The 16255-nt window shown below is 36.9% G+C and overlaps 1 protein-coding gene across 1 annotated transcript in view; it reads right to left on the bottom strand.

The window, feature by feature from the left end:
• Nucleotides 1-1742: 1742 nt before the first annotated feature.
• Nucleotides 1743-16255, bottom strand: part of LOC149784976 (uncharacterized) — a 63654-nt gene continuing 49141 nt past the window's right edge. Inside the window, exons 2-4 of the mRNA XM_089978645.1 lie at nt 8511-10324; nt 7470-7591; nt 1743-3151 (exon numbers count right to left, since the gene is read on the bottom strand). Of these exons, the coding sequence (XP_089834771.1) occupies nt 2431-3151; nt 7470-7591; nt 8511-10324 (2657 nt within the window). The 3' untranslated portion in view covers nt 1743-2430. The remainder of the gene's footprint in view (nt 3152-7469; nt 7592-8510; nt 10325-16255) is intronic.

Consider the following 16255-nt stretch of genomic DNA (forward strand, 5'->3'; position numbering starts at 1 on the left):
TGCATGTGGATACTATTGTAAATTCCACCATGCATATTCGTGTGCATACTAATGTAAATCCCACCAATGCATATTCGTGTGTGCATACTAATGTAAATCCCACCAATGCATATTCGTGTGTGCCTACTAATCTAAACTACCAAGATCAGACTGTTCAACTCCAGTTTGAAGTCAGTCCTACTGTATGGAGCAGAGACCTGGAGAACCACCAAGTCGACCGTAAAGAGAGTTCAGACCTTCATCAACAGCTGCCTAAGAAGAATTCTTCAAATCCGCTGGCCAGACACCATCAGCAACACCAACATGTGGCAGAGAACCTCCCAGCTTCCAGTAGAGGACGAGATCAAGAAGAGAAGGTGGGGTTGGATAGGACACACCCTACGTAAGCCGCCAACCAACATTACCAGACAGGCATTGAAATGGAACCCTCAAGGCAAGCGTAGTGACGCGACCTTGAGGCGGACATAACTAAGATGGGTCACACCTGGAGTCAGCTTGAAGGGATGGCACAGGTCAGAAGCCTCTGATGATCTTTTGTGGGCGGCCTATACCCCGGCAGGGGTGAGGGGCAAAACTACTAATCTAAATTCAACCCATGCATATTCGTGTGTGCCCACTAATGTTCAATTCCCACGTATGCACATTCGTGTGTGCCTACTAATGTAAATCTCACCCATGCATATTCGTGTGCCTAGTAATGTTCAATCTCCACCCATACATATTCTTGTCATCTAAGTACATTATACATGATATTGTTTTGTCTCATTGAACTCTCCGTACTTTTTAAAAACTTTATCGTTCATTATCCGCATAATATTCTTGGTGGTATTATCATGTCTATGTTGTATCAAATTAATTCTATAAATAATTCTACTTCAATCATAAGAAACATGGCATAATCAGTCAAATTTTCGAAATGAACACCCAATATATTTAAACTCGCATCTTGAGCTAATCCAGGTGCCCTGATATAGTGCCAGGGCGTAACTTATTGTTTGCTGTACATACATACACACATCCCTCAACGTCACGGTGTTATCGTATCTTTTATCAGGGTGTTAAAGTACGACGTTACATCTTTAAGGTATTGCTAGTTTGAGCCGGATCCAGGCCTATCGTTGTAGGGGCGGGTGGGGCGAGGGCGTAAATATGTAGCTAAGGGGCCTATAGGATGGATCCCCTAATGAGGGACCAGACAGCTAACTGCCGGAAGTTCCTGCATTGTAAATTTTTCCAGGGAATAATTTTAACCATGCAGGAAACGTTCGAAATGTCTCCTGACAGGTGCGCCAGCAGAATATTTTGGGGGTGGGGGTGGGGGAAACACGTACTGGTCAGCTATTAGGTTTTACGGATGTAGGTCAAAACATATTTGAAAGTGAAATACGGAGGTGGGGCACTTGCACACACCCCACCACCCTTTTCTCCTATGTGCGGACGCCCAAATCTCTTAATACTTGGGAAAGGGGTATTGGAAAGGAGGGGAGGGCCTCAACCTTTTATGTCATCAGTTATTCATGGTAAACGTCATTAGATATATTTAAAAATACTGAACATTGATGAACACATTTTTTTTTGTTCTATGATTGCGTTGTTTCATCAAAATATTCAAAGTACTCGTATATGTGGAGCTTTCCAATAAGAGAGAGAGAGAGAGAGAGAGAGAGAGAGAGAGAGAGAGAGAGATTGAGAGAGAGAGAGAGAGGCAGATTGAACCAAATTCGAAATATACATTTCCAGTGTATAAATAAGTAAACAATTTATCTAAATTGCAACAATGAAGAAAAATAATATTTTTTCTTGAACTACTACTATACACAACATTTAAATCGATTACGTACAAGTCAGCAGATTCATAAATATGCATCGTGTAAAGTGTTCTTTGTGCTTCATTAATATACATTTTTACTTATTCAGAACGAACGACTATGGACATCCATTACAAATGAAAGCGATGCACACACCAAGAAGACATTGATCGTCACCAGTTAAAGAGTCACTTTAGTTTTCGAGTCAGTTCTAGACGTTGTTCGACGAAATGCAAGCAATCAAGTGTGTACGGCACTTTTCTACATTTTTTAAATACTAATTAAAGTATTCTCTCAGACGATTCACGCAGAAATCATAATTTACGTCGACAAAATTAATCTTAACTCTAGCAACAAAAGAGTCAGTTTCGTATCGCAACTGAATATTAAGTACAGACGGGCACCTGTTTGATCCAAATTGTAACGTGGCTTCTAAATGTAGAGCAATCACTGTCTCTTTTACTTCTGTGACTCTGTGAACAATGCACACTTCAAGAAAACAAGTACTATAATCGACGGTGTGTTTGATTCATATTTGCCGATGACCTTCTGGTATCAGTTTGGTATTTTTTAAAAAAATGCTTCACGTATGTGAGTTTGAGGAAACTGCTTAACGCCATGATTATACCTCTTGTGTGACTCCAGGAATATTAAAAGCTTTGCACAGTTTGCTAGATTCGCCTTTTACGTTCTTGAATTCACATTTTGTGTCAATTTCGTGTATGACATTGTTGATCCAATTGGCTGTATTCCAAAGAGGAGTAAAAGTCCCGTAACCAGTATCTTTCATCATTGAATGTCCAAGTCCCGCAAAATACCAAATTCCTTGATATCTCAAAGAGAGTGGAACTCCTTCAATGGGCAAGGTAGTGTTCCTGCCTCTCATTTTCAAGCAAATAAGTCCCTTTTCTGGACACTCATTATATATCTTGCCTGTTCGCACCGTAAGACGTGTCCGCTGACCAACACTGTCTGAGTTCAGGCTGGAAAACACGGCCTCTCCTGTTGCCCGTGATAACTGGTGATATTGAGTGTAAGTTAAGACACACGGTTGCCGAGAGTTTACCTTTCCGGATGTCCTTGGTGTCAACCTGATTAAAGAGATGTCGTAATCGGGAACAATTACTCGCTGAGGGTAATCTATCAATAGAAGAATTTTCCTCTCTTCTTTGGCACCAACTTTTACCCTGATTCTCTCATTCTGAACTGTGAGCTTCGATCTCATACAGCTGTGCCTCGTGATCGCCCAATTTTCGTTCAACATCATGCCATTACACCAGTCAGTAAAATTGTCGAGACTTCGTAGTGACACGTGCCAATCACGAGCTACGTTTTTGGCTATTCTGGAAAGAAACGTGACAAACTGATTTATAATTCAAAAGGATCTGGTGAAATTTGCATTGATATTTCACATTTGCAAACATATTAAGATGATCTTCAAACAAAACTTAGGTTCTATACGTACGCTGATCTGGCCAATTAACGACTAGCCGTTTCATATAAGCTTTTTTGTTTTGTTGTTTTTTATATAAAAAAGCACCATCATAATTATTTCAGGAGAAAATTCCACACAGACTGAAAAAATTAAGCTCTCACAGAAATATGTGTCTTAAAGTGTGCAAAAATGTATGTTTAGTATCTAGCAACCTAAATGAGGTAGAAGACAATTATGGCTAAACATATATAGGTTTAGGACTGAACAACCTTAAAAGGATAGAAGACAACGATAGCCGGAGGATATACCTTTATAATTTAATAACGCAAATAAGACAGACGACAATGATAGCCAGAGACACTTTTCCATAATGTCTTTCCTGAACCTTGTCGTTAGTGAAAAACACACTCGCTTTACCAGTCGCTTTGTTGTTCACGGATTTGCGTCTTTATCAACAATTGTTATACTAACTGATATTACAAGAGTTGTTGCTCACAATGCAGTATGGTTTTACATGGGGAACGGACAATGCCATACTGCTCAAAATCTCCTCGGTGATAACGATAACCATCTTGAAGGATTCAACATTTTAATTGTGATATTCTGTCTCTTCCCTTAATGGCATTTTATCTTTTTTTTATCTGTTGTTACTGACTACACCATGTATTTAGTGTTGAAAACATTTTCTCTGCTGTCCAGGATAGGTCAGATCAAAAAGACCTTACGAACTATTGATAAAACTTAGTCATCTACGAATGAAATAAACTGTTGGAACACTTATTATTTTTAAGTGATATCTGACAACATTGTCTCTTAATGCTTATAAACCTTTTCTTCTTTCCCATACGTTCGGATAACATTGTCTCCTGTGTTCATTTATGTAATTCATATTTCCTTTCATATATGTATGTATGTGCTATTTCTTTCCTTCACGCCACTTTCACTGTATGCTGCATGATACGATTCGAATAACGGTCATTTCTGGACTCAGTTGTGAGTTTTTTCTTGTCCTTTTGGGCATGTTTTGAAATGGATCGTTTTATTTACCAAATTAGATATGTTTTATTTTTCAATATTAAAGAAGCACTGAAACATGACTTTAACATTATGATGTAATATTTAGCTAATTTTCCAAATATGAGTGTGAATGAAGAGAACAAGTCACAAGGGAAGATAGGTTAAATAGAAAAATAAAAAATAAAAGTAACAATGAAAGTTGAATATGGAAGACAACTTGGAAAAAGTTCACAAATTTAAAAAAAAAATCAAAAGGTGAAACTTTTAAAGGAAAAACAAGAATCAGCAAAATCACACGATGCTGTACCATCGCTGCATGACACACTACCAAAAATAAACACTACAAATTCACATAGCGTCAAACAATAAAAGCTTTTATTGGTAGGTGGTGGCATAGCAGTTGTGGAATCTTGATCATTCGTAGTTGTAAAAGATCTTGAAATAAACAATTAAAAATCAAGCAAAACTCAACATGTAAAAAATCGAATACTAGAAATGTTTTAATTTTTGAAGCAATTATATCATATCTTTTACCTAAAAAAAAATGTCGACCGAAACAAGGATTGGTTTAGTGTTTAACGGCACAGCAGCACCAGTAGGTTGAATAGTGCGAAAGAAATTGGAGCGAAGGTCTTATTTGATTCTTTCGGTCGAGCGTCCAGCATGATAATTACTGAGCCATCGCGGTTACTTGTGTGGAAAAAAAATTATTAAGTCTTTTTTTAACCATACACCAATTAGATCTGTTCCCCCAATTTGTCTACACCATAACGTTAAAGAAGTTGTTTAACATGTAAAAAGATCCGCTATTAAGCATACATACTGAAAACACTGCAAACCCAATTATTCCATTTCCAAATAGTGCGCAATCGACTAAGTAACAGGACATTGGCATTTACCAGAAGAAGAAAAAAAATGTTAGTAATGTGCAGTCATAGGCAAATCAAAAATAGCCTTTACCTTCAGACAAATGTCAACTGAAACGAGAAACATCAATACAATTCACCATGGAACATTAAGCTCTGATATTAAAGTTGGCTACAGCATGCCTTGTACAAACTATTGAGATTTACAAACCTGTTAACCATCAACCTAATGAGCTGTACCAATGAATATTGAAAAATCGATAAAGCCAATAATTCTAGTTCACTAGGATGATTAGCATTCCCCACCTGATAGTAAATGGACTGCTGCCTGACATCATCATTACTGATTCAAAACCATGACATCTACATACCAAATGAGTACAGGTGGGCCAAAAGATGCCATCAAGTTTGTTTTAAAACGAAAATAAAAGAAAAATGCTAAAATTACAAACACACCAGTACAAGTTAAAACAGCGGAAAGTTTCAGCTGCGGGTCGATTGTCGGACTCTGTTTTGTATGCACAGTATGTGTGCAATTACCACTATACATATATAAAACACCTTGTGCTCCGTTGTTGTGGCCTACACTGGCCATAGACAAGATTCTTAATTTCAGGTTGCAAAAATGTACGAAATTAGGTATTATTTGATCACAAAACTCGAACATTGCAGAGATCTTATGAAAAAAATGGAGCATACAGAACGCTCACAAGAAAAAACAAACAAAACTGATATACAAAAAAGATTAAAAGTGCCGACTACATGATAAACAAAGCGATCAGTGACAATTAAATCAACCACGAAGTTTAAAAGTGCCGACTACATGATAAACAAAGCGATCAATGACAATTAAATCAACCACGAAGTTTAAAAGTGTCGACTACATGATAAACAAAGCGATCAGTGACAATTATATCAACCACGAAGTTTAAAAGTGCCGACTACATGATAAACAAAGCGATCAATGACATTTAAATCGACCACGAAGATTTTATTTTGATCATCATGTCATATATAACAGGCATAAGAGATATTTATAAAAAAAATAATCAGAAACAAAACAAGCAATAAAGATAGCCAAGCTCACCATTAGTACCGATTTGATGTCACAGTCCTTCGACTCCCTTGACTCAGACCAAAACAACCAAATCTACTATCATAGTTGAATGAAGTGAATTGACAGGAAAAAACACGTGTTTTCAATTTATGTGAAAAATGGTATCGTAGCCAAGAGTCGAACAGCAGACTTCTGTCTGAAAAATAAGCCTCATACGTCTGCATGATCGGCCAGCTCACTAAACTAATTGTGTACTGGCAACTACATAGCCTGTCCTGAAGGGGCAACATTTGAGTATCACAGTATTAGGGTTCCTTTACACGTTCTCTTCGATGATTCGGGGTTGATAATATTCAAAACCACACCTGCATCATTATTTTAGTAAGGTTTTAACTCAGTTACTGCAAGATTTTTTTTATATATATTTTGAAATACCAGAGAGAAAGTATTTAAAGGTAATGAAACTACATGAGAATCTAAAACATTTTAAAAATACTACTAATTGTTTATGCTAGCATTTATAGTAACGTATTTTATTTATTTTTTTTGAAATAATAAATAATGTGCTACAGACCGAAATAAATATTGTCATTCAAGTCAAGTACGAATTAAATTCCTGACCGGCTAGTATGACGAGAAGACAAAACCAAATTGTAGTAGACTACACAGTATTTACTTGAACTAAACACTAAGTATTCTAGTAGTTTTACTTATTTTCAAACCAAATGACTGAGCTGTAGGTATCCGTGCACGAGACGGTAATGCACATCCAGTCATGGTGTTGCATCTCTATAGGAGATGGCAATGTAGAAATGTAAAAAAAAATTGTCGTATCCTTAGATGAGATAGTAATATTAAATATATGACTGGTATAGTGGCGTTAAACTTTGACCTTTACTATTATTATATCCCTATACGGGATTTTCTAATGCAAACAACGAATGATATATATATATATATATCGGACTAAGTTTGGGGCAGGCGTGTGCAACTGCCAGATAAGTGATTTTTAAAGCCATACCCCATGATGTAAATAAGCGGATAAAACCATTGCGCGGGTTGGATCGCCCGACGTAGTTTGCCTAGTGCTGGTTTAGGGGCTTGCAACGTTTGTTATCGCAAAAATCAAGTACAAAATTAAGGTCATATGCATGACAAAAGGAAAAAGCTATTGTCATGCAGATTTTCTACATCATTTTGATTTGCATTTTTCTAATTACCAAAAAACGAAGAAGACAACAAAAGGGGATTATGAAAATTGGTAGTGTTTTGGGTCTGGTATGTACCTGACGGGGTTTGCATTGCCTTCCTTGCCTACTGCTTCCCGAATCTGTACTGTATCGCATTGAAGAGTTTGAAAGCGGTTGTTGTCGTCACACTGGTATTGGCGTGGTGGCACTTCTGTCAACTGAAAGTGGAAAGAATCGACAGATCAGGGCTCGTCAAAGTAGTAACTATGACGTCATACAGTTTATCTGAACAAGAGACAGCAAACGAAGGAACACTAAAAAAAGCATCGATTCACTGGACTCAGATTATCCGGACCATTCACTAGTACGAACGACTACCGTATGTCTCCAAGAATTTACAAGGTACATGCATTTTTATATGAAACTAATTTGCCGATCAAGGCGCCAACATAAAACAATGTAAGAAAACTCAGAAGTCAAATATAATCTCATAGTTACAATCATATTGATATTATAAATAGCTAACTTATCTCTGTAAAGTTCAGATACATGTAGTTAGGAGAAATATGTGAGTGGACTATAAAGAAAGAAAATGTATTGTTACATCCGCTTGTGACTGAGCAAATACCGCCAATACAATGTATCATTTGCCATGCAGAAATCCCACTCTAACCAAGTACGACGAAGTGACTCGTAACGGTCCAGTCAAAGGCAGTATACTATACAAGCTTTTAAGTATGTCAGATGTCTACGAAACAATAATATTTGCTTAATTACTGAAACGTATACAGTCAAGCGTACGATTATTGGTTTAATTACTGATACATAAATAGTTAAACATATGATTATCGGTTTAATCACCGATACATATACAAAGGTACAATTATCGGTTTAATTACTGATACATATACAGTCAAAGTTATGTTTTTTGACTAACATTCAATCATCCGGACGAAAGATTATCCGGAAGAAATCTCAAAATCTGTGCCTCCCGACGGGTTTGGATATTCGATCCTTTATGGTGTGTGTGTGTGTGTGTGTGTTACTTCATTGATATTAATCATCTAAGAACAGCAGTTTTTGTTGCAATATTGTAGTATATGATTTAAACCAAGGTATTGATAACTATTTTGTTACCTGTTTGCCAGATAGATGAGACGGAGTTCGACACAGCGTTTCGCGATGTCTCTCCAACCTTATATAATACTGCCTCACATTTTCAACGAGCCAGCGGAGCTGGCAGTCACATGACCACGGGTTGTCCCACAGAGCCAAGCTCGCAGATGAAAAGATCACGTTTGAGATGTCTTCCGACAGAGATTCAAGGCGGTTGTCTGATAAATCCAAGTAATGTAGGTTTGTCTCTGATTTACTGGGGAAGTGGACAGAATTCAACTGGTTGCCGCTCAGATCAATATTTCTTAGGTTGGCCAGGAACCGCATGGTTGTGAAATTTAAGATGGACAGCTTGTTATCTTGTAGATTCAGCTGAGTAAGTTTAGGAACATTCATGAAAACGTCCGTTTCAATAGTTTCTATGTTATTGGATTCCAGATTGAGATCCTCAAGACTTTTAAGGCCGCTAAGGGTGTCATTCGTAATCACCTCCAACCTATTGCCTTTCAAATTAAGCGAGATTACCTGCTTAAGATTCCGAAACAGACCATCAGGAAGCTGCCTTAACCTGTTCCCATTTAATATCAGATTCCGGAGGCTCGACAGGGTGTGGAATGTTCTCTCGTGGAAACTCTTTAGTCGATTGTGACCCATATTCAGCAATTTCAGATGCGGAAGACTATACAGAGAATATTTACTCAGTTGCAGTATCTTATTGTATTGAAGACTCAACCATGTAAGTTTAGATAATTGATTTAAATTGGCCACACTAAAAGCGTCGTCTTCGATTTGCGTAATCTTGTTATGCTCGAGATTCAGTTCCCTGAGCTCTACAAGTCCAGAAAAAGTATTTCTTCTAATAGTTTTCAGCTTATTATGCGACATGTCCAATTCTTGTAAGTCTTTCAAACTCTGCAGAGCTGCTTCTTCTATGTCTGCTATTTCATTATCGGACATGTCCAGTCTTCGGAGTTTGGGTGTGGAAAGAAAAGTTTTGTTGTCGACGAAAGATATTTTATTGACGCTAAGGTCCAAGTCATCGATGGCCGTTAGTCCAGCAAAACAGTCGGGTTCAAGTTTCATAATATCATTCCTAGATAAATCCAGGTTCTTTATGTTTATCAAATCGCCGAATGCATTTGCGGATATGTTGGTAATTCTGTTTGCTGAGAGAGTTAAATATTCTAAATTTGAAAGAGTCTTAAAGGTGCTAGTCTCAACTCGTATTATTATATTTCCGCGTAGCTCCAACTTCTTTAAATATGTCAGCCTCTCAAACCATCTCGGTCGTATAACCCATAGTAGATTTTCAGTCATGTGTAACTCTTTCAAATTTGCAACATCATCAAAAACGTTGTCATAAAAGTCAGCAAATTGATTTCTGGATAAATCAAGGTATTGCAGGTTAAAAAGTCCTTGGAAGATGCCACGATTTAATTTACTTAACTTATTTCCGTTTAGATACAAATACTGGAGGTTAGCCAATGAATTGAACGTAAGTAGCGCTATATAGCCAATCATATTATCAGAAAGTCTTAACTCCTTAAGGAACTGTAGACCGCTAAAAGCTGCAGCCGACATATGCCGAATGTTGTTATTCGGAATGGCTAGGTGTTGAAGGTTGAACAGCGATCGGAAACTGTATGGATGAAGGGTGTAAATTCTGTTCCCGGAGATCGTTAGCTCCCGGAGTTGGTGATTACTCTGGAAGGTGGCCCCATTGATTTCTGTGATCTGAGAGGGAGGCTGGTTTGAAATGTACTGGCCGGATTGGAAGGTACTGTTTGAATAGGGGACGCTGCTGCTGTCACCGAAGAATGTCATCTTGGCCAGATCTGAAATATGTACAAACCTGGGTGAAAATTAACCGACAGCAATACATCTAATCCGTGTACAAGGTTGCCCGTACACTCCGTTTCTAAAGCATTGTTTTTCTGTTGTTTGCAGTTTTAATGGTACTAAAGTGAAATGCAGTTTTTGTTGTCCTCCGAATATGCAAGTATTTTGCATTTGGAGTTGTACAAAATTATTGAGTGGAACAACAGCAGAAGTATTACGTGTTACACGGCATAACCTAGTCAGTTCAACGTGGGATCGACCATTTCGTTATGATGTTTTGTTTTGTTTGGGTTTGAGGGGGAATGGTTGGGGCGGGTGGGGGGGGAGATATTCTGGCCTCCCAAAAATATTCATGATCTGACTTGAGGATTAAAAAAACTAATCACTAATTATATCCATTACAACAGTTTTTAAAAATGCATAAATTATCTTGCAGCAAAATTAATTATCCTGGTTTGAAAGAAAATCACCCCCGCCCCACAATGAAATGGTAAACCCTAAGAATTTTCCGCAGAATATTAGAGTCTCACTGATTGTTAATAAATAAAATAACTAATATCCAGACACTGTTTCACTAATATTTTCAACAATGGCCAATTTTTATCGAGTGGTAGTTGAAAACTAAATAAAACAGTTAATGAAGATTAACAGAAGTGTGTTATTCGAAAACGAGGTAGAGCGTTTAAAACCAAACTTCTCCCTCGAGTCTGCCAGTTAAATAGAGGCTAAATGAACCGTGTAATTATTACGATACATGCATCAGATGTACACATTCTTGGAATCTACATCCACCCGAGTCTTCATCTAACAACGACCTTATTATTTAAAGCTACCTGATTTGAATGCTGCGAGGGAGCAAATTTCTGTCGATCCACGAAAAGCACATTAGTTTTGGCCAGAGAACAACTAATTAGATTTATGGGGACAGGCGCTTGCTATAATACAGCGATTCCTAATGTCTGGTCGGCAGAGGTAGAGCTTTTTAAATTAAGGGACAGTGTTAACCCTATTTAGGGACAGGGTTAATTTCGATTTCTTAGTGGAACTGTCAAACTTTAAAAATTCCAGAAACCGTTAGTCGAAGACCTAGGGCAAGTTTACCCCAATTTCGGCGCTTAGTTATAAAAGGCGGTAAATGTATTTCATCTTGATTGGTTATGCTAAATAAGGGGCGTGTTTCCCGTACGAATTTCCTCGCTGTAAACATCCTCCTCCCTCCATCGAAAAATCTAATCAGCCTAAGCTTTGCTGCAAGCGTAAAGGTACAGGGGACTCCAAGAGTTAGTTTGGAAGAAATTCTCTCGTACAACATTTGTTCAAGGGATCGGATGTCTGGAAGGTCGACGGACACAATTGTGGCGATATAAACGAACAACGCTTGGAAGTACAAAATGTATTTGCGTCAAATTCATGAGATTCGTTGATACCAATATAACGTTTTGCTTGAATTATTTGATAATATTTGCATGAATTTATTTGTTTAAATTCGTAGATCAATTCTCTTGATGTGAGTATAACTGTTGAGTTTATATATATATATATAAATATATATATATATATATATATATATATATATATATATATATATATATATATATATATATATATATATATATATATATATATATATATATATATATATATTTATTTATATGAATTCGTACAATGATCTTTTTTATATAAGGCTGTCGAATTGTTTGCATTTTCGTCTTGTTTTTATAAGGATTAGGTTCTAAGAATTTCCTGTATTACTCTAGCTGATATGAGTTACGAGAATCCGTGTGAATTCACCGATCTCAGGTAATTTCAAGTATGATAAAGACTTTAGTACATATTGACTGAAATTTTACGTTAAGTTATGCAGTGTGATTTCATGTATGCTAAAGACTTGAATGTGTGTATTCGCTGAGCATAACGTAAATCCAGGTAGTGAATTTCATTCATTCGTTTGTGTAATTGAGACGAGAGCGGAACTTCTGAGTCTCATGTTAATGCGAAGTGATGAATTTGCCATTACGAAGTACATTACTCTTATGAAACTAGGTTTGTTTTGGTCTGCCACGATTGGTCTGATTAAATAGCCTTTGGTATCTGTTTCAATACCGATAGTAAAATCTGATAACGAGAGGGGAGTAATGTTTTATCCCCAGTAGGATAACCGACAGGCAATTGTGGTTGTTCTTTGTTTTCAAACGGGAAAATAACTCTTCAGATGTATTCCCAGACGTATCCTCATATGTACCTACACACTGACATATCCACGTATCTGTGTATCTACATGCTTACATATCCACCTACCCACACAAAGTTTGAGGGCCGAAGGGAGGCGAAACCGTAGGAAGGTTGGAGAGAAAAAAGAAATGGAAGGAAAAGGAAAGGCGAAAGGACAGAACAGCTACAGTGAAATTGGAGTGAACCAGAGATAAGCAGGTTATGCAATTGTACAAGGCAATGACTTCGATTGTTCACTCGATCGTATGATGAACTAATTCTATCAGTAAAACAGATCAGCTATTTTTTATAAATATATTTGTGTTTTGAAATTCCATGAAAGAATTATTCCAGAAAGAAGTGTATCTTCCTAATGTATTGTATTATCACCATTGTTTATGTAATTGATTAAATTTTGATTTTTAATGTACGGGGTCTCAAGTTGTTCTGTTCTATATATCTGCTCAGATCTCTATTTATTCTACCTATACGTTTACTCAATCCGGGCAATAACACCGAAAGCGATCATCTCCTAGATAACGAGAACCGAATAAAGCGGACACCTTGAAAGAAGGTACAATCCGCCAATCAACCCTCACCCTTTACAAAGAGTGGGGGATTTAGAAATGTGAATCGCTACATTGATTTATTTAACAGCAAGAGGTAGTCAATCATGCTGTCTATGTAAAATTGTAGCAAGAACCAGACCGACATATTACTTATCATCAGACCGACACATCACGTATCATCAGACTGATATATTACGTATCACCTGACTGATATATTACGTATCATCAGACATATTACTGTAACAAGATAACCGGGTGAGATATTTCGGATTAACAACAGGACACGTTTTGACGACACAGATATATGGTTTAATGTAGCGATTTATGTGAGTAGTGGATTATGAAGATGTGTGCGTTTTTATAATCCAAATATTGGATCTATTTAACAAAAAAAAAACGCACAGTTTCAAAGATGAAAAAAATATACCAATAAATTTAGTTCAGTAACCCTAAAATACAGGATAACTGATTTCACAAATGATTCAATAATGGAAAGATGAATATAGTTCACTCAAATAGTAAACAATGTAAGTTTTTACACATAGTAAAAAATGTATTCGCTCAGGTAGCGAAATTATGTCACTAAACAAGAACGGATATACAATCTATCCTTCCAGTCGTGAATAATACACTGGGTCTTACTAACCCAAAATTAGCATACAGCTAAAAATACATGTGTGGAGATGCACTCCGTCACCCGTGCACCATATCCGCTCCACAGCTCCTCCGAATCAATTTCACAACCAATATAGACTCCGGACCCTCGGAATACTATGATCACTTGAAACATTAGACTCTCCGGACACTTGAAATATTAGACCCTCCGGACCCCCTGGTCCTTTGACGGCTCTACAGCTGGGTCACCTTAGTCCCTCTGGACACTCCGGACGCTAGACATTAGACGCTCCGGCACCTTAAACGCTCCGGACACGGACGTTTCTACCCTCGGACAACACCGGACACCCCGGATATTCCTACCATCAAAACCTCACTCACACTCAGCTGAAAATATGCCCGATACAGTGTACTACACTTGATACAGACATAACGTAAGAACGTTATACATGGTAAGTTAAAAATATTATATTATTATTATGGCAATTACAAAACAGAGGTTCAATAGTAAACCTAACCCTGCTTGATAAGACAATAGTAAACAATTCTTTTAAGAAATGTAGCTTTGCATTACCAATATAAATCTACATCGCAACAAGAATAAAAAATGCACGCATTATGGTATGTAAAGAAAACTATAACAAACATGCAAAGGCAAATATGGTAATACACTAGTTATCACTTAAAACCCAAAACATTACCTACCCCTACAGCTGGAGTTGTGCGAATCCTTTAAGCAAGCCGCTTGCTGACAAAACCATTAGTATTGTAAAGGTCCTTTACATGTAGTAACGTATTTATACCTTTAGAATTTTCGTTATTCTTTATCAAAAGCACCTTGCACGTGAGGCACAGGACGAATCGTACTCACGATTTCGAAATACATAGACCATATTATAATCACCCTCGGGTATCGTTGTACAGAGAAAAGAAACGAAACCCGAGTACATGTATTTAATTAACAACATTTACACCATTCCGTGACAATTACATATCATCAGACTGACATATTTCGTATCATCAGATCGACATATTATTTATAATCGAACTGACATATTACTTATCATCAGACTGACATATTACTTATCATTAGACATATTACGTATCATATTTACATATTTCGTATCACCAGGCTGACATATCACGTATCATCATACTGATATAGTACGTGTCATCATACTGAAATATTACATATCATCAGACTGACATATTATTTATCATCTGACCGACATATTACTTTTCAGACATACTACGTATCATCAGACTGATATATTACGCATCATCAGATATATTACGTATCATCAGACTGATATATTGTGTATCATCAAACTGATATAGTACGTGTCATCATACTGATATGTTACGTATCATCAGACTGACATCACTTATCATCAGACCGACATATTACGTATCATCTGACATATTACTTATAAACAGACATATTACGTATCATCAGACTGACATATTACGTATCAACAGACTGATATATTACGTATCATCATACTGATCTATTACGTGTCATCATACTGATCTATTACTTATCATCAGACCGACATATTACGTATCATCAGCCATATTGCGTATCATCTGACGAAAATTGTCATTCAGATAATTGTATCCAAATGTGAATTTTTTACTGCTCCTTTTTGCTTAAATTTTAGAAATTAAATTTGCGAGAAAAATGTTAATTTTATGCGGTTATTTCTCATTCCTATAATTATTTCGGTGTCTTTCTCTGCAGAACGATGCTGTAAAATATGATGTTTAGATCTATCATAGCTGGCTTTAAGATCGTAAAAATTTAAATGTTAGACAAGTACTCAAGTTCAGAAGTTTGTGTGCTGTTTTGCTGCCAAAGGTTCCATCTGGAAACGGTTGCTATGTACTATTACGAAAGATGAGAAGCCTTCGTAATCTGAATTTAATCACATGTGTGGACGTTAATTTGCCTTAATTTACCATCGACTTTATGTTAGGATTATAGGCGTCAAAATGACAGAATGAGAAACTGTTAAAGTTTCATAATCTAGAAGTGGCGTAAACATAATTTAAAACAGAATCGTACTCAAGTTCAAGATTAAAATTGTCCAATTCTCAATTACGATTTGACGTAATACACCATGTCAGTACTATGATGAGCCTACACAAAAGAGTGCAACGTCTGTGGGAGTGAAAATTCATGTATCTATGCAGAGATGTTTTACGGCAACTCAGCAGCAGAAAAGTGGCTCTGTTGTTCTTTTTCTTCAGCGCATGTTAAGCTTTAACCGCCCTTTCGTGACCGTTTATGCCAATGTGATCAGGCAGTCAACACAACACATTTGCCTGATTGTTAGAGAACGTCATGTTTGATATCTGGGATATTAACGACTTTTCCGATGCAAACATTCTGTACGTCTTTCAATGCCGAAAAATATCCAAAAATATGATGCAATTTGTTTTCTTTGAGAGGTTTCCAAGCTTCGATTATGTCCGTAATTGTGTCTATACTGCAAATTGAGGTTTTATTTGATAATACATGTAAAGCATTGG

Source organism: Sinohyriopsis cumingii, chromosome 13 (assembly GCF_028554795.1).
Source record: "Sinohyriopsis cumingii isolate HCF-2022 chromosome 13, ASM2855479v2, whole genome shotgun sequence".
Taxonomy (NCBI): domain Eukaryota; kingdom Metazoa; phylum Mollusca; class Bivalvia; order Unionida; family Unionidae; genus Sinohyriopsis; species Sinohyriopsis cumingii.